Source organism: Littorina saxatilis, linkage group LG7 (genome assembly GCF_037325665.1).
Source record: "Littorina saxatilis isolate snail1 linkage group LG7, US_GU_Lsax_2.0, whole genome shotgun sequence".
NCBI lineage: Eukaryota > Metazoa > Mollusca > Gastropoda > Littorinimorpha > Littorinidae > Littorina > Littorina saxatilis.
The window spans coordinates 415162-440859 of record NC_090251.1 but is presented as its reverse complement, the minus strand read 5'-3'; the positions used below and the strand labels follow the sequence as shown (position 1 = coordinate 440859).

Sequence of the window (25698 nt, the reverse complement as noted above, 5' to 3'; positions counted from 1 at the left end):
TTACAATTACCAAACACTCGTTGGTTAGTCCTTCAACAACAATAAAGAGTTACGTTCTGTACGTTCAACAACAAAGAATTACGTTCCGTACGTTCAACAATACCATAAGCACTAAGAATACTCAAGAAACTTAGCATACATACGTTTAAAACCAAAATGGCTACTTTCAGAAAAATACAAAACGTTGACTCATCAGGCCAGGAATACAAAGCAAACTGTCATACCAAAAAAGTCTAACGACAACGTTCCTGCGTTAATCAAAGTCACGAACAAGATATTTACTCATCCACTTTCCCTCAATAACGTTACAAGAAATAAGCCCGTTTACAAACGATCACCACAGACCGCAAGCTTCTTTTACCTAAATTCTTTTAACGTAAGGCTGAAAAAGTCAGAGAAAACGTTTCACTTCGAACTTCGTTAACCACAGAAAACACAAGTTATCATTATAAACATTAGCGACTTTCTAGCGTCTACAAAACATTGCTGTACGTTCACAACACTAGAACAGTTGAACACACAATAAAGAAACACTACAACAAGTCAGACTTTCAACTCACGTTATACATAAACAACTCACAAAGTAATTACAAAATGGCGACCAAAACACAACACAAACAAGTAACAACAAAATTACCTTATGCGCTGTGTGGGTTGACCAGCAGTACCAAAAACGTGTTGCCTCACAAACGAAGGGCACAAAACGATTCACACTTGAGAAACAACTGTCTCCAAGAACATTACGTTGACGTTAAAACATAAGAAACACTCCGTTGGTTCACTTGATAACCTTCATACGTTTACATCAAAACCAAACGCTTCCTAAAACCCTCAGATCGACTGACGAGACAGGAGTCAAGCAGCGGTATTTATGGAAACAAAAACCTAACATGGAATAGTTATTCAAAAGTCAAAGGTCACCGGATTGACCAACCAACAACATTCCTAAGACAGAATCGGGTGAAACTACTATTTTACAACCAATCAGTAACCGATCACGCACTCCGTGCATGCCCAAAACTTAAAACGGTATATTTAACAGAAAGAAGACCAAGGAACTAGCTGACATCACAAAGCTAAAAACACGTGAGTCACACGTATTCTAAAACTTGCAACGCAGATTCGCAGGGCTCACCTCAAAATCAAAACACGGAAAAGAGCACGTGAATCTCACGGTGTTCTAAGACTAAACGACGCAGTTTGTGACGCTCCGACCAAAACCAGGTCACAACAACTGAACAAGGAGCACGTGAATCTCACGTAAAAATATTAACGCTCCACAAAACGGGTCACAACAAGGTGCTACAATAAAAACACGGTCTACTTCTTTTTACATCGTGCAATGGCTTGAGCAAACGTAATTACAACAAAAGTAGGTGACTGCATGCCACATCGGCATGCACACTCCCACCGGAAATTATATTAATATAATTTACTTCAAAAACCTTTGTACAAATATATTCCTTATATCAAAAGAAGAATAACGCAGATTTAGACATTTCAAATTTACAACTCAAAATCATTGTGTTGCAAAACATTTACACAACAATATTATGGTTCAATCACTTTCAGGGTTTCAACACATCACGTTTCAACTAAATGCCGTTAGTCATTTACTCGACGGCATAAAAAGAACGCACCACTTAAACCATAAATGTCCGTTACATCATCTGGTATAAAAACAAACCGCAACAATCTACAACTGTCAAATTGGAAACACACTCCAAAGTTCAATGTTCTTTCAGTTCGCTTACACAGCTTTGTCTTTGTGATTTTCACGATCTACTAACACAGTCATTTTGTGAATAGGTCGCTCTAATATGCGACTATCACCAGTGGGACGGCCGTGATTGTCTAGAGCCTTTGTTCCAACATGCACTTTCACTCGTCTGACCAGTCCATCAGATCCAGGCATCACCTCGATTACACGAGCCATGCACCACTCTGATCTGCACAAGTTCTGGTCATGCAAGACAACAATGCGTAGGGCGTTGATGAAGGAATCACTTGACATGTCATCCAGGGTTTCAATGTGGATTGCCCTAGAGGCAAAACACGTCACGATCAGTCCGTACAAGATCAATGTCATGAACTTGACGCAGTCATCACGGTACCCTTGTTTTTTCTGGCGTTTCAGGCCCTTCAGATGCTTGATTGCGGCACCTCTGTTGTCGGGGAGGGACGGTTTCTCTGGTCGAAATGGTAAGGGCATCTCGTAGTGACCAGCTTCGTTGATCTTCACGTTTTCCTTCACGATCTTCGCAAACTTTACATCGTCCTGGGACATGGATCCTGAGTCACTTGCAAAGTCTCTTTCCATAACATGTAATGGGTCAGTACACGAGACTTCGTCCACCTGTACCTTGTAGACGTGAGCTACACGTTCTTCTTCCCTCGATCCTGGCTTGACGATGACGCGCATGGACGAGGCTATGCCATCAAAGGCGACGGAATGCGGTGACTTGCCGACGATGCTCCAACCTAACTTAGTCTCTACTGCAAATGGCAGTCCTTGGACAACGTTTAGGGGCATGAGGGCTTCAGCGCAGTCGTAGCCAATGAGGAGGCCTGCTTCACAGTCAGGGTACAAGGGGGGCAGTTTAGGAGACAGGTGTTGGAGATGTGGGTAAGCTTTGACAGTCTCTGAGGTGGGGATATGAGTGGGGTCAACGGACAGATAAGGTCGTGAGATGGCAGAAGGGAGCCTGACAAACTCACTGGAGGAAGAAGAGCGGACACGCAATCCAGAGTACTTCCTGCCGGAGACCACAGCATTGTCCTCAGTCAGTGTGGAGACCCTGAGTGTAGTCGGCTGCGATTTGGCTTTAACTTCTTCAGCCACTGACTGCACTACAAAAGTGGCGTTGGACATAGTGTCCAGTAGTGCGTACGTCAGCACCTCTACGTTGGGGTTAGAGTCACTGGAAACGAGAACGGGAACGATCATAGACGTGAAACCGATGCTGTTTTCCTCGCTGGCCTTAAGAGCAGACACCGTAGGGGTCGACGATGACAGTGGCTCTTGAACGTCAGCAGCAGAGGTACGGTAATTGTTCTTGTGTTCACTCGCCCCTTTGTTTTCACTCATACTGTTCTGATACTTGAAATTGTCATCATGAAGACAAGTGGGATGAGCCTTCTTGCACTTCTTGCACGTCTGTTTCTGCATACATTGACGGCTCTGGTGATCCTTACTTCTCAGACATCCGTAGCAGATACGGTTCTTGAACAGAAAATCTCGTATCTCAACCAGAGGCTTCACTATGAGTTCCTTACATGTCCCAGCGTCATGGTCCGGAAGTTGACAGTGCAGACATGCGGTGACATCCTCTGTCAGGGTTGACAGGTTCGTTGTGAACTTTCTTGGTGTCCCCGATGCACTTGTCAAGCCGAAAACAGGGTCGTTAGAAATGTCTGCTTCGAGGGTAATGAACGACACGAGTTCATTGAACAGAGGATACCTCTTCTTTTCAACCTTAGTTCGAGCAACTGTTCTAGACCATCTGTGACTCATCCAGTCTGGGAGCTTTCCGACGATCTTCCGTAGGTACTGGGCATCATCCAGGATGCTCAGTCCACCAACTTCCTGGGCAGCAACGGAACATTGCTGCAAGAAATCGGCCAGACTTCTGAGTCCCTTGGGATCCTTGCTTTTGACTGGGGTCCATTCGTCCAGCTTGGTCCGGAAAGCTTGCGAAACGACGTATGAGTTGCCGAACCGATTTTCCAGCACTTCCATGGCTCTCTCGTAGGCATCACCTTCTCTCAGCAGAAAGAAGCCGGTCACGGCCTCCTTTGCTTGACCTCCGATGTACCGTTGCAGATACAATAACTTCTCACTGCTGGTTATGTTTTGTCTCTCGATGAGGAACGAAAACGACGACCTCCAAATTGGATATTGGAGAGGGTCACCAACAAAAATGCACGGCTCCTGCATCGGCAAACGGTTGATCATCAGAGCGTCTGATAGGGTTTTGGCGAGAGAGTCCATAGGAGTGTCCTGCTTGGCAGGAGTAGCAAGTGGACGTTGGTAGTACGCAGACGGGGGGTAGGAGGCAAATGGACGATCTGCATGACATTCCTTGTCAAAGTTCATGTACGCAGGGGGCCTTGCGTTTTCGTTTCCCCAAATAACTTTGGGGGTGGTCTGATGTGGGTCCAGGAATGTGGGCACGAAAGGCTCTGGTTTGGGATGTAGGTGGGTATCATAGGGGAAACAGGGTGGGGTAACTTGAAAACGTCTGTGGTCCATGCGTTGGTGACGTTCTTCTGGGAAGTAGGTGTGTCGTTCTTGCGTCTCATCACCTTCCCTTGTCTCTGGTAGGTGATAGGACCAACCTGTGTGGTCGAGATCAGGCGGGCGAGAGCCTGTGACGCTTGTCGTTGAGTGTCCAACGTTGTGCAGAGGCGGCTGACCAGTGTATGCACCGAGAGGGTGCTGCAGTGTGGTCAGCAGCGCTGTAGGCCGCATGGAGGATGTAGTTGCAGCCGTCGTGTAGTTAGGTGTGAAGGGCTCCTGATGGACGAAAGGAGCGCTCATTCCGACGTGATGGGGGGCGTTGACATCCTCTCTACGTTGAGGTCTACACGCCTCGTAGGTGGCGTTGTTGCTAGTAGCGGCGCTTGTAGAGGCGCTGACTCCAACGACGAGGTCCACGACAGGTAACGCGTGCTGTCGTGGCTCAGTCGTTGTGGTTCCTGCGACGAAGTTGGTGACAGCAGCGTTGACGTTGACAGTCGAGATGTCATGGGTGCTGGCGGCTTGGCAGACAGGAACAGACGTGAAGTCCATGGCTGGCTGGTGTGTCCTTTGGTCAGCAATGACGGCAGCTTGGCAGACAGGAACAGACGTGGCGTCCAAGGCTGGCTGGTGTGTCCCTTGGTCAGCAATGACGGCAGCACCTGTCCCTATTCCTATCGCTGTTTGCTCATTGTTTAGAGGAGGGGCTACAAGACTGTACAAGGGAACGAAAGGACGAGGGTGGAACCTAGTGTTCAACAAATCAACTGACGGTAGATCAGGGAGATCCTGCTGAACGGATTCACCTTGTTCCAATACTTGTAACATAGCTTGTTGTTCTCTTAAGCTAATTTTCAATTCGGTGGACTGAATTTGTCTCAAAGCCTTTTTCTGTTTAATATCTTCAAGAGCTGCTTCAGCTGCGTCTTCGGCCTGTCTAGCTGCTATTCTCTCAGCTTCCTTAGCCTGCCTAGCTGCGTCTTCGGCCTGCCTAGCTGCTGTTCTCTCAGCTTCCTTAGCCTGCCTAGCTGCTTCTTCGGCCTGCCTAGCTGCTGTTCTCTCAGCTTCCTTAGCCTGCCTAGCTGCTTCTTCGGCCTGCCTAGCTGCTGTTCTCTCAGCTTCCTTAGCCTGCCTAGCTGCGTCTTCAATCTGCCTAGCTGCATTTCTCTCAGCATATTGTTGTTGTAAGAGATCCAGTTCACTAAACTGAGCTTCCTTTATTGCGTCACCTTCCACTTTTATGGCCAGGGATGCAGCCTCTAGTTTAAGAGCCAATTTAGTGTCTTCAGAGCTAACGCTTTTAGAGCGGAGAGACTCGGCGCGAGAAGCTACTTGGCTACCTGATCTCCTGATACCTGACTTGTGGCTAGCTGACTTGTGGATGGCTGACGTAACGCTAGCTACTTTATGAATGGCAGACTTAACACTAGCTGACTTGTGGGTGGATGACCCAACGCTAGGTGTAACACTGCTATGCCTGGAAGTAGGCTCCTTAGTCACCTGCACGCTAGTCGTTTGTCTGTCAAGAGCTCGATCAATGTCAAACATAATTGTCTGAACTGTCCTCTGAACATCATCCCAACTTTCCTGAATGGTTTCACCGCTACCAATACTACGAAGACCTTTCTCTATGTCACCAAGATCCTTGTACATGCTCAAAACAATTTGTTTTTGACTGGTTAACGACTCTTGATTAGGAGTTTCTTGGTTAAGCTCTGTTACTACCTCACCGATTGCTCGTTCCAAGAATGTTCGTTGTCTTGCAAAGTTTCTAGTTTTGATCTCAATCTGGTACTCTCTACCTTTTTCAGTAGGCTTAATGTCACGCCTAGGCCTTTGAGAATGTTCATCTTCATCGCCGTTAATGTCATAACCTGAAGCTTCCAATGGTTTATCTGCTGGAATCTCCTCCATTACAATGTTCGCTTATTCAAAAGCACTTAAAACATACATAAGGTTTATCTGATTATAAAGTAAAATGAATCGATCTGAGGGTCGTTTGGGATAATACACAAAAGTCACAAAAAATGCGCCGGATACGGAGTAGGAAGATCTCTAACCGACAAGTTGATCTATGTCAAACTATGGTTCACTAACACAGTGACAGGTAACAATAAAGTCTTTTGCTGGTTATCAACAGCTACGTTTACGTTCATTGAGCGTCAATAACAAAAGTTCTTTACTGGGCGTCAGCAGCTAAGTTTGTTTACTTTAGCTAACGTTCTTTCACTGGGCGTCAGCAGCTAAGTTTTTTACTGGGCGACAGCAACTAAAGTTTTTTACTGTGCGCGCCTTCGTGAGCGAGGCTGGTACTACATATTGTTCATACGAAATGACAAACACAGGTTACAAGCGATAACGCGCAAAAGTACTGGTTTATTATTTTACATCTGACACTAAGGTATCAGTAATGTATAGATATATAGTTACAGTACCACGTAATGCGGTAAAAAACTTATGAACAGAAAGAAAAAGAGAAAAGAAAACAAATTATTAGACATGGCAAAAGTATCAAATGCATTAACAAGACACGAGAAGTAAAAACAAGAAAAATAAACAATCACAAGACAGGAGAAGACAAACAGACAAGAAAGTTACAATTACCAAACACTCGTTGGTTAGTCCTTCAACAACAATAAAGAGTTACGTTCTGTACGTTCAACAACAAAGAATTACGTTCCGTACGTTCAACAATACCATAAGCACTAAGAATACTCAAGAAACTTAGCATACATACGTTTAAAACCAAAATGGCTACTTTCAGAAAAATACAAAACGTTGACTCATCAGGCCAGGAATACAAAGCAAACTGTCATACCAAAAAAGTCTAACGACAACGTTCCTGCGTTAATCAAAGTCACGAACAAGATATTTACTCATCCACTTTCCCTCAATAACGTTACAAGAAATAAGCCCGTTTACAAACGATCACCACAGACCGCAAGCTTCTTTTACCTAAATTCTTTTAACGTAAGGCTGAAAAAGTCAGAGAAAACGTTTCACTTCGAACTTCGTTAACCACAGAAAACACAAGTTATCATTATAAACATTAGCGACTTTCTAGCGTCTACAAAACATTGCTGTACGTTCACAACACTAGAACAGTTGAACACACAATAAAGAAACACTACAACAAGTCAGACTTTCAACTCACGTTATACATAAACAACTCACAAAGTAATTACAAAATGGCGACCAAAACACAACACAAACAAGTAACAACAAAATTACCTTATGCGCTGTGTGGGTTGACCAGCAGTACCAAAAACGTGTTGCCTCACAAACGAAGGGCACAAAACGATTCACACTTGAGAAACAACTGTCTCCAAGAACATTACGTTGACGTTAAAACATAAGAAACACTCCGTTGGTTCACTTGATAACCTTCATACGTTTACATCAAAACCAAACGCTTCCTAAAACCCTCAGATCGACTGACGAGACAGGAGTCAAGCAGCGGTATTTATGGAAACAAAAACCTAACATGGAATAGTTATTCAAAAGTCAAAGGTCACCGGATTGACCAACCAACAACATTCCTAAGACAGAATCGGGTGAAACTACTATTTTACAACCAATCAGTAACCGATCACGCACTCCGTGCATGCCCAAAACTTAAAACGGTATATTTAACAGAAAGAAGACCAAGGAACTAGCTGACATCACAAAGCTAAAAACACGTGAGTCACACGTATTCTAAAACTTGCAACGCAGATTCGCAGGGCTCACCTCAAAATCAAAACACGGAAAAGAGCACGTGAATCTCACGGTGTTCTAAGACTAAACGACGCAGTTTGTGACGCTCCGACCAAAACCAGGTCACAACAACTGAACAAGGAGCACGTGAATCTCACGTAAAAATATTAACGCTCCACAAAACGGGTCACAACAAGGTGCTACAATAAAAACACGGTCTACTTCTTTTTACATCGTGCAATGGCTTGAGCAAACGTAATTACAACAAAAGTAGGTGACTGCATGCCACATCGGCATGCACAGTGATATATTGAAACGTGACATGTGTCATAGAGAGAAAGGGAAAACAGCAACAAAACATAGAGTACATGTGTGTCATAGAGAGAAAGGGAAAACAGCAACAAAACATAGAGTACATGTGTGTCATAGAGAGGAGGGGAAAACAGCAACAAAACATAGAGTACATGTGTGTCATAGAGAGAAAGGGAAAACAGCAACAAAACATAAAGTACATGTGTGTCATAGAGAGGAGGGGAAAACAGCAACAAAACATAGAGTACATGTGTGTCATAGAGAGAAAGGGAAAACAGCAACAAAACATAGAGTACATGTGTGTCATAGAGAGGAGGGGAAAACAGCAACACAACATAGAGTACATGTGTGTCATAGAGAGGAGGGGAAAACAGCAACAAAACATAAAGTACATGTGTGTCATAGAGAGGAGGGGAAAACAGCAACAAAACATAGAGTACATGTGTGTCATAGAGAGAAAGGGAAAACAGCAACAAAACATAGAGTACATGTGTGTCATAGAGAGAAGGGGAAAACAGCAACAAAACATAGAGTACATGTGTGTCATAGAGAGAAGGGGAAAACAGCAACAAAACATAAAGTACATGTGTGTCATAGAGAGAAGGGGAAAACAGCAACAAAACATAGAGTACATGTGTGTCATAGAGAGGAGGGTAAAACAGCAACAAAACATAAAGTACATGTGTGTCATAGAGAGGAGGGGAAAACAGCAACAAAACATAAAGTACATGTGTGTCATAGAGAGGAGGGGAAAACAGCAACAAAACATAGAGTACATGTGTGTCATAGAGAGAAAGGGAAAACAGCAACAAAACATAAAGTACATGTGTGTCATAGAGAGAAAGGGAAAACAGCAACAAAACATAGAGTACATGTGTGTCATAGAGAGAAAGGGAAAACAGCAACAAAACATAGAGTACATGTGTGTCATAGAGAGGAGGGGAAAACAGCAACAAAACATAGAGTACATGTGTGTCATAGAGAGAAAGGGAAAACAGCAACAAAACATAGAGTACATGTGTGTCATAGAGAGAAAGGGAAAACAGCAACAAAACATAAAGTACATGTGTGTCATAGAGAGGAGGGGAAAACAGCAACAAAACATAAAGTACATGTGTGTCATAGAGAGAAGGGGAAAACAGCAACAAAACATAAAGTACATGTGTGTCATAGAGAGGAGGGGAAAACAGCAACAAAACATAGGGTACATGTGTGTCATAGAGAGAAGGGGAAAACAGCAACAAAACATAGAGTACATGTGTGTCATAGAGAGGAGGGTAAAACAGCAACAAAACATAGAGTACATGTGTGTCATAGAGAGGAGGGGAAAACAGCAACAAAACATAGACAGACCTGTTTACCCCCATAAGTGTTTTGGAGTAATGCTCAGCCCCAAAAATAGTAATCCTGGCACAAAAATAGTAATCATCCAGCATTCGTCGCCAATTACAACGCCGCGGCACATGACAACTGTGTCTGCGAAACGCAATCATGCACATATATCCATCATTTACAAACAAAACACATCAGTCAGTTTTTGTAGTCATCATAATTTCAAAGAAGATCACATCAAAAGCACATGCATCACTGATTCTTTTTCTTTTGCTCGTAGTAGGCCTTTTTCAGTGTTTCAAGCGCTTCTCTACTGTACTTGCGCTTGCCGAATGAGCGAGGGCGAGACTTCACCACTAGAATAAGGCTCTCCAGCGTCTCATCAGACAGACATGATCTCTGGTCAGTCCTGTGCTTTTTTACCCCATTTTGCCATTGAAAAAAACAATGCCAAACATGTGATATGATTAAAAAAAAATAAAAAATAAAAAAATTATTTATGAAAATCGTAGTCTTGACACGGATAGCGGAATGGCGTATTTTTTGCAGAAAATCGTAATAAATTACGCCAAAATCGTAAGGGTAAACAGGTCTGCATAGAGTACATGTGTGTCATAGAGAGAAGAGAAAAACAGCAACAAAACATAGAGTACATGTGTGTCATAGAGAGAAAGGGAAAACAGCAACAAAACATAGAGTACATGTGTGTCATAGAGAGAAGGGGAAAACAGCAACAAAACATAAAGTACATGTGTGTCATAGAGAGAAAGGGAAAACAGCAACAAAACATAGAGTACATGTGTGTCATAGAGAGAAGGGGAAAACAGCAACAAAACATAGAGTACATGTGTGTCATAGAGAGAAAGGGAAAACAGCAACAAAACATAAAGTACATGTGTGTCATAGAGAGGAGGGGAAAACAGCAACAAAACATAAAGTACATGTGTGTCATAGAGAGGAGGGGAAAACAGCAACAAAACATAAAGTACATGTGTGTCATAGAGAGGAGGGGAAAACAGCAACAAAACATAGAGTACATGTGTGTCATAGAGAGGAGGGGAAAACAGCAACAAAACATAAAGTACATGTGTGTCATAGAGAGAAAGGGAAAACAGCAACAAAACATAAAGTACATGTGTGTCATAGAGAGAAGGGGAAAACAGCAACAAAACATAGAGTACATGTGTGTCATAGAGAGGAGGGGAAAACAGCAACAAAACATAGAGTACATGTGTGTCATAGAGAGAAGGGGAAAACAGCAACAAAACATAAAGTACATGTGTGTCATAGAGAGAAGGGGAAAACAGCAACAAAACATAGAGTACATGTGTGTCATAGAGAGAAGGGGAAAACAGCAACAAAACATAAAGTACATGTGTGTCATAGAGAGGAGTGGAAAACAGCAACAAAACATAAAGTACATGTGTGTCATAGAGAGAAGGGGAAAACAGCAACAAAACATAAAGTACATGTGTGTCATAGAGAGGAGGGGAAAACAGCAACAAAACATAAAGTACATGTGTGTCATAGAGAGAAGGGGAAAACAGCAACAAAACATAAAGTACATGTGTGTCATAGAGAGAAAGGGAAAACAGCAACAAAACATAAAGTACATGTGTGTCATAGAGAGAAGGGGAAAACAGCAACAAAACATAGAGTACATGTGTGTCATAGAGAGAAGGGGAAAACAGCAACAAAACACAATTAGTATTTTCCTGAAACTTTTACAAATGATGTAAGTGTTCACGCAATGTACTCACAGACTTAAGCGCCTGAACTTTGCCTTTGAGCGACTCCTCCAGCTGAGCATTTTCCTCCTCCAACATCTGTTCTGTGGGTTGGTACTGGGTCTCCCCAAACCCCGGCCCGTCTGTAACGCACAGTGTCTATAGTATCACACACACACACACACACACACCATCTGTTCTGTGGGTTGGTACTGGGTCTCCCCAAACCCCGGCCCGTCTGCAACACACAGTGTCTATAGTATCACACACACACACCATCTGTTTTGTGGGTTGGTACTGGGTCTCCCCAAACCCTGGCCCGTCTGTAACGCACAGTGTCCATAGTATCACACACACACACCATCTGTTTTGTGGGTTGGTACTGGGTCTCCCCAAACCCCGGCCCGTCTGTTACAAACACACAGTGTCTATAGTATCACACACACACACACACCATCTGTTCTGTGGGTTGGTACTGGGTCTCCCCAAACCCCGGCCCGTCTGTAACACTCAGTGTCTATAGTATCACACACACACCATCTGTTCTGTGGGTTGGTACTGGGTCTCCCCAAATCCCGGCCCGTCTGCAACACACAGTGTCTATAGTATCACACACACACCATCTGTTCTGTGGGGTGGTACTGGGTCTCCCCAAACCCCGGCCCGTCTGTAACGCACAGTGTCTATAGTATCACACACACACACACACACCATCTGTTCTGTGGGTTGGTACTGGGTCTCCCCAAACCCCGGCCCGTCTGCAACACACAGTGTCTATAGTATCACACACACACACACACCATCTGTTCTGTGGGTTGGTACTGGGTCTCCCCAAACCCTGGCCCGTCTGTAACACACAGTGTCTTTAGTATCACACACACACACCATCTGTTCTGTGGGGTGGTACTGGGTCTCCCCAAACCCTGGCCCGTCTGTAACACACAGTGTCTATAGTATCACACACACACACCATCTGTTCTGTGGGTTGGTACTGGGTCTCCCCAAACCCTGGCCCGTCTGTAACACACAGTGTCTTTAGTATCACACACACACACCATCTGTTCTGTGGGGTGGTACTGGGTCTCCCCAAACCCTGGCCCGTCTGTAACACACAGTGTCTATAGTATCACACACACACACACACAACACCTGTTCTGTGGGGTGGTACTGGGTCTCCCCAAACCCTCGCCCGTCTGTAACACACAGTGTCTATAGTATCACACACACAGTGACACACCATCTGTTCTGTGGGGTGGTACTGGGTCTCCCCAAACCCCGGCCCGTCTGTAACACACAGTGTCTATAGTATCACACACACACACACACACCATCTGTTCTGTGGGTTGGTACTGGGTCTCCCCAAACCCCGGCCCGTCTGTAACACACAGTGTCTATAGTATCACACACACACACACACCATCTGTTCTGTGGGGTGATACTGGGTCTCCCCAAACCCCGGCCCGTCTGTAACACACAGTGTCTATAGTATCACACACACACACCATCTGTTCTGTGGGGTGGTACTGGGTCTCCCCAAACCCCGGCCCGTCTGTTACAAACACACAGTGTCTATAGTAATATATCACACACACACACACACACCATCTGTTCTGTGGGGTGGTACTGGGTCTCCCCAAACCCTGGCCCGTCTGTAACACACAGTGTCTATAGTATCACACACACACACACACCATCTGTTCTGTGGGGTGGTACGGGGTCTCCCCAAACCCCAGCCCGTCTGTAACACACAGTGTCTATAGTATCACACACACACAATCTGTTTTGTGGGTTGGTACTGGGTCTCCCCAAACCCCGGCCTGTCTGTAACACACAGTGTCTATAGTATCACACACACACACACCATCTGTTCTGTGGGTTGGTACTGGGTCTCCCCAAACCCCGGCCCGTCTGTAACACTCAGTGTCTATAGTATCACACACACACACATCTGTTTTGTGGGTTGGTACTGGGTCTCCCCAAGCCCCAGCCCATCTGTAACACACAGTGTCTATAGTATCACACACACACACACACACACACATCTGTTTTGTGGGTTGGTACTGGGTCTCCCCAAGCCCCAGCCCATCTGTAACACACAGTGTCTATATGTAGTACAGCAGTCCCTCTCATGAACGGACACCCTTGGGCCCTAGCAAAACTGTCCGTACATTGCAGGTGTCCGGTCACGGGAGGGGTGACCACACCACCCCCTCCCCCGGGCCATACACTCGACTCGCACAGAGACACACAAACAACAGGATTGAGTCTATGCTAATCACTTCTTGTCACTTGTGGCTACTAAACAATAACAATAAACTCCTAATAATTCTTTAAACGTTTTGTAAAAAGGATTTGTTTGAAAAGTGTTGAAAAGAAGAGATAAAATAAATCCTCAAGGCAGTGAACACACTCACTATGCGCTGACATACGAAAGCAGCCACACAAACACAGCACAGAGGAGCGTGTGCAGATGCTTTGCAAGAATAAGCTTGAAAACCAGTTTGAATAAATAGCAGCAGATAGAGCTGCATGTCATAATCATGTAATTTATTTTTTTCTTGTCTGGCTTTATTGACTGCATGCCGATCATGTGGCATGGCAGTGACTTTTCACTCTCAGTCAGTCGGAAATACACTGTACATAACACAGCTCCCACTCTCCCTCACTAAGCCTACCCCAAGCCGTGACAACTGATGCTTGGAAATTTTGTGGAAGAGTACACCTCTCTATTTCTCTACAATGCTCTTCCTGCTGACATGCAGTGACACCGGACACCCCACAGAGTTTAGCCAGCTAACCCTCCAACCCCCCACCCCCCCCCCCCCACACCCACTTCCTCTCTCTCACTCCCTCCAGCCATGTACTGTTGGGGGCTGTGGCCAGAGAGGTGTCAGCTAATTGAGGCCAGCTGCACTGTTCACTCAGAGCAAAACCAGTTGACTGTGTCGTAACTTTTGACAAAGCAAGACAACTGAAGGGTTCATAGATTAGGCAACCGACTCACTGGTCAAGGCTGAGGGGAAACAAGAGTATCTTGTCAATGAAAGAGGTTACACACAGACACACGATGCTGAGAACTGTGGCCGGTTTTTCACTCACTTTCGCTCAGGACCTTCATCGACTGTGGTTTCTGTTGTTTACGTCCAACAGACAAGAATAAGCTCAGTGCAGTTTCATGTTGGCATCTTCGCATGTACTCTTCACTCCTGACCAAAACTACCCCACCTCCTGATGGGTACATGTGCACTCAAGTTATCAGTGACTGTCATCACGCCATTGCGGCTGTGATCTTCGTACCAAGAGCCGGACTGCTCTGTTATCGATTTTGTTGTGGTGAAAATTTGACGATGGTCTGTCCGTACATTGGAGGTATGACCTGCTGTTGGGACCGAAAATGAGTGTCCGCGTCCACGTTTTGCAGGTGTCCGTTTAAGGGGGGGCAAATATAGAAGGAAAACACTCCGTGCCGAGCAAATGTGTCCGTACATGTCAGGTGTCCGCTCACGCCGGGGGCCGTACATTGCAGGGACTGCTGTATCACACACACACACACATCTGTTTTGTGGGTTGGTACTGGGTCTCCCCAAACCCCGGCCCGTCTGTAACACACAGTGTCTATAGTATCACACACACACACCATCTGTTCTGTGGGTTGGTACTGGGTCTCCCCAAACCCCGGCCTGTCTGTAACACACAGTGTCTATAGTATCACACACACACACATCTGTTTTGTGGGTTGGTACTGGGTCTCCCCAAGCCCCAGCCCATCTGTAACACACAGTGTCTATAGTATCACACACACACACACATCTGTTTTGTGGGTTGGTACTGGGTCTCCCCAAGCCCCAGCCCATCTGTAACACACAGTGTCTATATGTAGTATCACACACACACACATCTGTTTTGTGGGTTGGTACTGGGTCTCCCCAAACCCCGGCCTGTCTGTAACACACACTAGTGTCTATAGTGTATATCACACACACACACACCATCTGTTCTGCATGGTTGCCACTCCCACAAAATGAAAAACCTGAAAGTATGTGGGGTGCAGGGGCAGCGCCCCCTGTATGTTGAACATTTTGAAAATCTGAAAGCGATTATTTGGCCTCTCCTGCAAACTATTTACACAAAATAGCAAAAATAATATCCTCCTTTAAAGCAATTGATAACAGCATAGCACAACAAAGACTTAATTAATCAACAGACAAAAGCTCATGAACAGTTCAGTTTACACTACACAAAAAGTCCTACCTGAAGTCCAGGGAAATTGTGTTTCCAATCAAAAAGTTTTCAGTTCTGGGATGTCGGGTCTACCTCACTTTCAGCTTGAGAAACAAAAACTTGTTGCATGAATCCAATGTGAACTTCAACTACCTAACCAATGTCACCACACACCATGACATGTCAATTCCAAGAATAATAAACTGTAACACAGTTATGAAGTTGGTAAACAGAACAAATTTAGCTAAATGTTTCAGTGGTTGAAGTCCTAAAACTAAGCCATATGTAGTTGGTGATAGTCCTCCAACATGACACTGACAGAAAAAGTGTAGATCTTGAACAATACAGTTTCAGAAGTCCAGGAAAAATGTATAAAAAAATGTATCTTCTTTAGCGAAGTTCGATGCTCTGTGTTTGTGTCATTCTTCTCTGCTAGCCATTCCCACTTCCACTTGTTTTTTATACCCGCCTCCAGTTTCTCAAGCTTAGATGGATCGTCATCCTCACTGATGTACGGCATGTTGAAGCGAAATTTGCAACGGTTTTCACAACAAACTTCCTAGCATCGACAAATCGCATCCACCGAGAATAATGGCGGCTTTAGCAATGCCCGGATTCTCTCCTCCTGCCAAAAGAGCTTCAAAACTCGGATCGGAATCTCTAGTCAAAATTCAACCGAGCGAAACCAACTGCGATTTTTTTTCTCTGATTTTTTTTTTCCGCAACAAAATTGATAACCCGGAATTTCCGGCTGTGGACATTTTCAAAAACCGGAATTCCGGCACCTTGCCGGAAGAGTCTGCAACACACAGTGTCTATAGTATCACACACACACACACACCATCTGTTCTGTGGGTTGGTACTGGGTCTCCCCAAACCCCGGCCTGTCTGTAACACACAGTGTCTATAGTATCACACACACACACACACACAATCTGTTCTGTGGGTTGGTACTGGGTCTCCCCAAACCCCGGCCCGTCTGCAACACACAGTGTCTATAGTATCACACACACACACACACCATCTGTTCTGTGGGTTGGTACTGCATGGGTCTCCCCGAACCCCGGCCTGTCAGTAATTAACACACAGCGTTAATTAGTATCACACGACACACACACCATCTGTTCTGTGGGTTGGTCTCCCCAAACTTCGGCACATGTTAATAGTATCTTATTCCCCCCTCTGCTTCTTTACCTCTGTAAACTTGTAGGGGTAGTTATTTTTCGATAATGACCCAGCAACCAAACAAATAACGACCCAGCAACAGCCTGAATCCTCGATAGTGCAATGGGTTGAGAAGTTGTTCTGTTTCGGTACTACTTTTTGCGACTGAAAAGTTCCGAACGCTCTAACGTACGAAGTATACATCTCTGGAGCAAACAATACAAACATACCGCATTTAAATTAACAACTACAGGCCTGAACACATGAATCTTCATATAAAATCCATGAGTTCGGTTGTTTTCTGAATCTAGATTTGCCGTGCTCAAACGTTCATCACAAGCAATTTCCCGCAAGGCAAGTAACTCATACTTTGTCTAGCGACAAGAGTAGTTCCCCTTCTTTTCACTCAGTTTCTTCGACAACAGACTGCAATCCGACGGTCAGTTTTCAACAATATTTCATTTAATAAACAGATCACACGCAACCAAATGCACACATCTCATCAATTTAAACAACATAAAGCGGTTTCATACACTATTTTCCCCAGAAAACTGAACTTCATACAGTTTTTAACGTTGGAACACGGGTGCAAAAGTTCGTCTGCTAGTCCCATTTGACGAAAGAACATTATCCTAAGCGATACCAAAACATATATACAGAACACACAATATCTGCCTTTGCCGCCACAGCAGAATAACAGCAGTGATGTACATTTTAGTCGGTCTCCGGTCTCTGACCGATCCAATTTCCCCAGGACCTATAGCTTTAACCCCAGCAGGACACAGGTCCGATTAACCTACAGAAGAAGTGGTCAAGGGTCCGATCGTTTTTGACAATGAAGCGGACATGCGGACTGTTCAATTTTCAAGAGGAAAGCTGGTTTCGGTTTTGCCAAGCGAAAGTATGCACTGCGTGTGACCAGTTTGTTGAGTGAACGAGGCACCATATGGGATCTGATTCTTTGAATTAATTTATCCTCAAGTTGGATCAAGAAGAAAAAAAGAAAACCGAACCCATATGGTGCCTCGAGTGCATTCATTGGCTCAGCAATAAATCGTTGAGAGAGGATTCAGTGCACAGAACTTGGTGTGTACGGCTCGAAGAAACCGATTGTGTGTCAAAACCCAGGACATGATCCTGAAAGCAAAACTTGAGGGACCCGCAGAACGGTCAGATGCCTACCTGAAAAACATTGTCGACAGATGGGCAGTGAAAAAAAACCGACAACTGTTCAAATAACTTTGAAATGTGATTCAATCCTTTGAGTATCTAGTCATGACAGTCGCGGAAGGTGGAAGAATTTAAACTGAAAAATCTTTTTAAATGCGGTTTTACGAGTCGTGTTTTTGTCCTATTGAAATTGCAATCTCAGGACACTGTGTCCTATTGATTTTCAGTCTTCAGGACAATTGTCCTAAAGGCTGCTAGAAAAATGTACATCACTGTAACAGCATGATTATCTGTGTACTTGATTTTAGTCAAAATAGGAAAACTGACAAGAAGTGTTAACAGAATGGAATGATTTGCACGGAACTATACAACCGCGCATTAATCGATCGCCTGCGCAGGTTGACTGGTTGAGTGAATAGGATTCGATCAAACTTTCGCAAAAAACCTCCTCTTTTCTTTGAATAACTGAAGAAAGGAGGAATAAAGAGGTTACACACCTCGTCTCAGTGATTATAAAAAATAATGGTCTCAGATCCGCTAACTTCGATCATTATTTTTATATTTAGTCAAGTTTTGACTAAATATTTTAACATCGAGGGGGAATCGAAACGAGGGTCGTGGTGTATGTGCGTGTGTGCGTGTGTGTAGAGCGATTCAGACTAAACTACTGGACCGATCTTTATGAAATTTGACATGAGAGTTCCTGGGTATGAAATCCCCGAACGTTTTTTTCATTTTTTTGATAAATGTCTTTGATGACGTCATATCCGGCTTTTCGTGAAAGTTGAGGCAGCACTGTCACGCCCTCATTTTTCAACCAAATTGGTTCAAATTTTGGTCAAGTAATCTTCGACGAAGCCCGGACTTCGGTATTGCATTTCAGCGTGGTGGCTTAAAAATTAATTAATGACTTTGGTCATTAAAAATCGGAAAATTTAAAAAAAAAATTAAAATGTATAAAACGATCCAAATTTACGTTTATCTTATTCTCCATCATTTGCTGATTCCAAAAACATATAAATATGTTATATTCGGATTAAAAACAAGCTCTGAAAATTAAATAAAAATTATTATCAAAATTAAATTGTCCAAATCAATTTAAAAACACTTTCATCTTATTCCTTGTCGGTTCCTGATTCCAAAAACATATAGATATGATATGTTTGGATAAAAAACACGCTCAGAAAGTTAAAACAAAGAGAGGTACAGAAAAGCGTGCTATCCTTCTCTCAGCGCAACCACTACCCCGCTCTTCTTGTCAATTTCACTGCCTTTGCCATGAGCGGTGGCCTGACGATGCTACGAGTAAAATGGCATTGCGTTCAGTTTCATTCTGTGAGTTCGACAGCTACTTGACTAAATATTGTATTTTCGCCTTACGCGACTTGTTAATAATCACTGAGACTCGGCGTGTAACCTCTACATACACGGTCCCACACTCACACCATCTGTTCTGTGCATACTGTGGGTTGGTACTGGGTCTCCCCAAACCCCGGCCCATCTGTAACACACAGTGTCTATAGTACAACACACACACACACACATACACACACACACACACAATCGTCAGCAACTATGGCCCGTGGGACCAATGAACACACTAATGGCTGACCAATCTGTTGGCCTGAGCCCTCACTTGCCCCATCTGCTGACACAAATTGTACCAGCAGTGTGATTCTCATCATTTCATCAAAATAACGGAAGAAGAACTACTTACTCAAGTTTGACCGCCTCATCTTGTTCTGTAAAAGCCACCAGCTGACTGGATGTGTCTCAACGTCTGTTTTACAAGCCGTGTCAAATGGACTGGCGTGTCGTGCGTCCCATAAACGTCATCAATATACGTGTACTTCCACGATGATTCAAGAGAGTGATTTCCCCTTAGGAAGAAAAAAAAACCCAAAGGAAACCTAAATAATCAATCATCATGATCATTATACCATAGTCTAAGAAAGACATCAAACTTGACTCCCTTATGGTTCCTGTTAACTGATCGATTCTGCTATTTGGTCGACCATGGTTATTTGGTTTTTTTTCTGTTTTAAGAGTTAATCCCCCCCCCCCCCTCCCACAGAAAGATGAATCACCTCCCTTGTTTGAAAGAACATTTCCTATCCAAAATGGCCGCGGCAGTGGATGGAATCAGGAAGTAACCGTGATATTTCCAGTTACCAGTCGTAAATAGAAAGTGCACACGCAGAAACGATGGCAAGATCAATGATTCCAAGTCAGCAGAAGTTGGCTGAAAAGCTGACGATCTTGAATGATCGGGGCATTGGCATGCTGACACGAATTTATAACATCAAAAAAGTAAGACTTAACTTAGTACCGAAAGAGACTTCCGGCAGTATCGGGAATCAAGAATATGTATAATATATATACCGGAATCCAGCATACGTTTTTACTAGCGTTAGAAGTAGTAAAAACCAGTAGTAAAAGTAGTAAAAAGTCGCGGGACCACTTACGTTTACCAAATAAACCCGGTCCCAAACGGAGAGAAGAAGAAGAAGAAGAAGAAGTTCTCAGGACAGCGTATCCACAATCACACTGTTAGTGTTATCGTCTTTTTCTGCACAGTATAGGCCCATTGCAGAAACTCAAGTTAACAACAGCATTTCTACTCGGCGCGCGCGGTATGAGAATCACGGGTCGTAACTCTCTGGAATTGGTTATCCGCCGCCATGTTGGATGCCTTGCACGATCTCTGACAGTGCTTGAGCGTTGGGTGGCGACTCGACAAAAGTGAAAATGACACGTTGTGTGGCCAAAAACTGCAGTCAGCAGGCACACTTTAGGATCCCTAAAGTTGTTTACCATCAGGGTGACAACTGGAAGGAAGTTACTGAGCGGAGAAGACGATTATAACTGGTTATTTTTTGCTGTGTGCAGTGCGCTAATCAACAATTGTCCATCGGTTGTGCCTTTAGAGTGAACACTGTGATAGGATGCTTTGAAAATTATACTTTGCAGTAGTTACCTGAGCTGCATTGTACCTCATTTGCCTGTCTTGAGAGCTTTATCTTGTGAATTTTGGTGCACTGTCTGCATGGTAATTTGAGATAAAGAATAAATAAATGAATATAATAATGTATTCTTGTTTTACTTTTTATGTTGTGCTGTTGTGTTAAAAAGGCAGATCCCCTTTGGACTCATGCATGCACAGTTTTCTTCATTGTGTCTGCATACACAGTGAAATACGCAAAAAGAACAAGAGTACAATGAAGAAAACTAACAAAGACGGCATCCAATATGGCGGCGCGAAGAGAGTATGAGCGGAGTTGTGCCCCTTAGGGCTAAAGCTAGCCGATCCATTTGATAACGTCACGCCGAGTAAGAAGAATGAATTGGACCTATACTGTGCCCCACACCTTTCTCTCAGTCTCAGTCTCTGTGAGTCTGTCTCTTGTTCTCTCTCTCTCTCTCTCTCTCTCTCTCTCTCTCTCTCTCTCTCTCTCTCTCTCTCTCTCTCTCTCTCTCTCTCTCTCTCTCTCTCTCTCTTTTATTTCTTCTTCTTTATTTCTCTCTCTCTCTCTCTCTCTCTCTCTCTCTCTCTCTCTCTCTCTCTCTCTCTCTCTCTCTCTCTTTTATTTCTTCTTGTTTGTTACCCCTCCATGGGCGAGGGCCGGATGAAAGCAAGCATGTATACATTGCTTATTCTGTCACCCTCGTAAAATAAAATTCAATTCAATTCAATTCAATTCTCTCTCTCTCCCTCTCAATAAGTAAATTTCATTCATTTTCCATTTCATTACTTTATTGTCCCATCGCTGGGAAATTCGGGTCGCTTCCTCCCAGTGGAAAGCTAGCAGCAACGGAGTCGCGCTACCCAGGTGTCTGCGTGTTTAGGTGTATTCAGCCACCTGCACTTATGGCAGAATGACCAAGGTCTTTTACGTGCCATTGTGATGACACGGGGGTGGGACATGGCTTCCGTCTCTGGGTCTGCACATAAAGTTGACCCGTGTCCGTCCCGGCCCGAATTCGAACCTGCGACCTTTCGATCACAAGTCCAGTGCTCTCCCTTACTCTTAAATTGGTCAGTCCCCAATCTAAGAAGTTGTTTACTTAGGCAGTCAGTGAGTCACACGCTGCGATTTTTCTAAGATTTGCACAGTCAGACGGCCGACTGAGTCGTAGAAAAGAGCTACGACAAACCTGCGAGTCTGTTGCATGAGATTCGCTTGTAGCTTTGGGTGATAGAACTTAATTCAATAATTGTTCTATCCTCGCGAGACTGTCGTTGGGCAATCGTAGCGCAGAGCCAATCAGAACGCGCCGTTGTGGCCTTCACGCCGTGACTTGAAAAAATGGCGGACAGCACTCAGTGACAGCAGTGGACAGCGTCTCTTCGTCGATTCAAAACTTTTTGGAAGAACAGAACACGGCCACCAACATCGAACGCAGAAGAAGAAGAACAGTTTCTTACTCAGATTTAAAGGAGACGTTTAAGGCGCGTACAGCGGTCGGGAACTATCAATTGCAACTGTCTGGGAACTTACTTTCTCGCAAAGGCATAATGCTGAAAGGTATTTTTCAGAAAGAGTAGAGCGATGTTCGAACATTAGCAGAACCCGCTTCTCCAAAAGAGTCTGCTCTTGCGCAGCGAACTTGCAGTGTTCGATCACTGTGATGTGTCACTTCCGCCCCGATCGGGTGGCATCGTTCGTCTATCATTCATCGTGTGACAGGTCAATGGCCTACGAGTTAAATCGGCGATCGGATCTCAGGAACAAATCTCACGATAGTATCGTCGGTGTGACGCCAACTTACCTCACAATTTGTTTATACAACATGCAATGTAGTCGATTGCCTCAATGAAATGAAACTGAAAGTCTGTGCCACTAAATCAACTTTTAAAATGTTACAAATTGTGTTAAACATTGTAGAATTCCTTTGGAACATTCTTGCTTGTCTGTGACCCAGGAAGTATAATGCCGCAGTAAAGACTATAAAGGTCAATCGCTCGACCATTTACTTTATGCAAGATACAAAGTTCTAAAAGTATTGTTTTTTTTATCTGTGTCTGACACATGGCAGGGTTTAGGTATAAGGTCTGTGGCAGCTTTGAACTTGTAGGTTTCATGTTGTAGACTGTAAGTTGTTGTTCTGTGCTGCAGATGCTGGGTAGCCCTGACAACAAGCCGACCTTCTTGACGGACAAATCCATGGAGCAAGCTGTCAAAGTTCTGCTGAAAAAGTTCCCACAGTATGACTCTAAAGCCAGTCAGGTAAACACACACACTCACACACACTCACACACACACACACACGCACGTACGCACACACACACACGCACGCACGGACGCATGCACACACACACAGTGACACAGACACACATGTATACAGACACATTATGCACACACACACACACGTCAATCAATCAATCAATATGAGGCTTATATCGCGCGTATTCCGTGGGTACAGTTCTAAGCGCAGGGATTTATTTTTTTATTTTTATATTTTTTTATGCAATTTATATTGTGCACATATTCAAGGCGCAGGGATTTATTTATGCCGTGTGAGATGGAATTTGTTTACACAATACATCACGCATTCACATCGGCCAGCAGATCGCAGCCATTTCGGCGCATATCCTACTTTTCACGGCCTATTATTCCAACTTGGAATAATAGGCCGTGAAAAGTAGGATATGCGCCGAAATGGCTGCGATCTGCTGGCCGATGTCACACGGGTATTTTGGTGGACATTTTTATCTATGCCTATACAATTTTGCCAGGAAAGACACTTTTGTCAATCGTGGGATCTTTAACGTGCACACCCCAATGTAGTGTACACGTGTACATTATGCACACACAGCATTATAGGCCAGATGATGCAGACATTTGCTGTGTTTGTAAAAGAAACAGTAACAAAAGAAAACATAAAATTAACTCTTTTAATGAACCCATAGTTTTATATTGTTATAATCTTTCCATTCAAACATATGATGTACAGATTTAATGTTTGCAGCTGAACGTTGTGAACAACATGAAGAATGAGATCATGAAGGCGTTATCTCTCTACTACTACACCTTTCTCGACATCATGTACTTCAAGGTATGTGTGTGTGTGTGTGTGTGTGTGTGTGTGTGTGTGTGTATGTGTGTGTGTGTGTGTGTGTGTGTGTGTGTGTGTGTGTGTGTGTGTGTGTGTGTGTGTGTATGTGTGTGTGTACATGAAGGCCTTATGTCTCTACTACTACACCTTTCTCGACATCATGTACTTCAAGGTATGTGTGTGTATGTGTATGTGTATGTGTGTGTGTACATGAAGGCCTTATGTCTCTACTACTACACCTTTCTCGACATCATGTACTTCAAGGTATGTGTGTGTGTGTGTGTGTGTATGTGTATGTGTGTGTGTATGTGTATGTGTGTGTGTACATGAAGGCCTTATGTCTCTACTACTACACCTTTCTTGACATGTTCTTCAAGGTATATATATATATATATGTGTGTGTATGTGTGTGTGTTCGCAAACGCACACGGGAAACTCATCAATTCAGGAAAGGTTATATATGCAGTTTTGAATGTATTATATTTATTAAATAGAACTTTAGTTTACATTTGTAGCTTTAGTTGTACTTAATAATACTAGTCGTTATATTTTCTTCATCAACTGGCTGAATCAGTGAATGACATGTTGACTGACTTGGTTTTATTCTGTATTTCAATTGTTTAAGAATGTATTGATTGCTTGATTGACTGACTTGTCTTTCAGGATCATGTTGTGGACCTGCTGACAACCATTGATGCTTGCCAGGCCTTCCTCGACATTGTGAGTACACGTCCTTGTAACTTGTTCATCAATGGGAGTACATGTCCTTGTAACTTGTTCATCATTGGGAGTACATGTCCTTGTAACTTGTATCATTGGGAGTACATGTCCTTGTAACTTGTATCATTGGGAGTACATGTCCTTGTAACTTATACATATCATTGGGAGTACATGTCCTTGTAACTTGTACACATCATTGGGAGTACATGTCCTTGTAACTTGTACATCATTGTGAGTAAATGTCCTTGTAACTTGTACATGAATATCATTGTGAGCACATGTCTTTGTAACTTGTTTATCATTGGGAGTACATGTCCTTGTAACTTGTTCATCATTCGGAGTACATGTCCTTGGAACGTGTATATCATTGTGAGTACATGTCCTTGTAACTTGTTCACATCATTGGGAGTACATTTCCTTGTAACCTGTACATATCATTGTGAGTACCGTACTTTCCGGGTCATAAGGCGCGACTTTTTTTCTCGAGTTCGACCCCTGCGTCTTGTATAACGAAGCGCCTAATCCGTGTATGAAATACGAAAAAAATCAAAGAGACCGCTTGAGTACCAGTCAAACAACTTGTGATAATGCATGTTTCAGCTACTAGGTACTGCCCTGCCTTTGATCTGGCCGCACACACAGATTTCCACTCTGTTAAACTCGGTCACTGACCGGTCACTGACCCCGATGCAGGAAGTGTTTCCTCTCTCAGATATGACAGGGGAACCACCTCTCATGGCAAAAACTGGGTCATTGACCCCTGGGAAGAAGGTCGTGTCTTTTAACAAGGCCACCCAGCTATCACAATGCCTTTGATCTGGCCGCACACACAGAGCACACATATTTTCACTCAGTTAAAGTCGGTCACTGACCGGTCACTGACCCCGATGCAGGAAGTGTTTCCTCTCTCAAATATGACAGGGGGACCACCTCTCATGGCAAAAACTGGGTCATTTTGGTGCGCCCTATCGGCCCCCTGCGTCCAATGGGTGACTGGATTACAATTTTTTTTAAAAAGAAGGGGGTGCGTCTTAGATAACGAAGCGCCTTGTCACCCGG

General features: G+C 43.8%; 2 protein-coding genes across 6 annotated transcripts in view; one reads left to right on the top strand and one right to left on the bottom strand.

Moving 5' to 3' along the window:
* Positions 1-19711, bottom strand: part of LOC138970417 (BET1 homolog) — a 45728-nt gene extending 26017 nt beyond the window's left edge. Inside the window, exons 1-2 of the mRNA XM_070342868.1 lie at positions 19580-19711; positions 11341-11450 (exon numbers count right to left, since the gene is read on the bottom strand). Of these exons, the coding sequence (XP_070198969.1) occupies positions 11341-11450; positions 19580-19598 (129 nt within the window). The 5' untranslated portion in view covers positions 19599-19711. The remainder of the gene's footprint in view (positions 1-11340; positions 11451-19579) is intronic.
* Positions 19712-19975: 264 nt separating this feature from the next.
* The window catches only part of LOC138970411 (nck-associated protein 1-like), a 147833-nt gene continuing 142110 nt past the window's right edge, over positions 19976-25698 (top strand). For 4 of the 5 annotated variants that reach the window (XM_070342861.1, XM_070342860.1, XM_070342859.1 and 1 more), the window contains exons 1-4: positions 19976-20172; positions 22980-23090; positions 23833-23919; positions 24583-24639. In XM_070342861.1, coding sequence (XP_070198962.1) covers positions 20068-20172; positions 22980-23090; positions 23833-23919; positions 24583-24639 — 360 coding nt within the window. In that variant the 5' untranslated portion in view covers positions 19976-20067. Of the gene's footprint in view, positions 20173-22979; positions 23091-23832; positions 23920-24134; positions 24184-24582; positions 24640-25698 lie in introns of those variants that run through there. The other variant, XM_070342862.1, reaches the window with a different exon arrangement.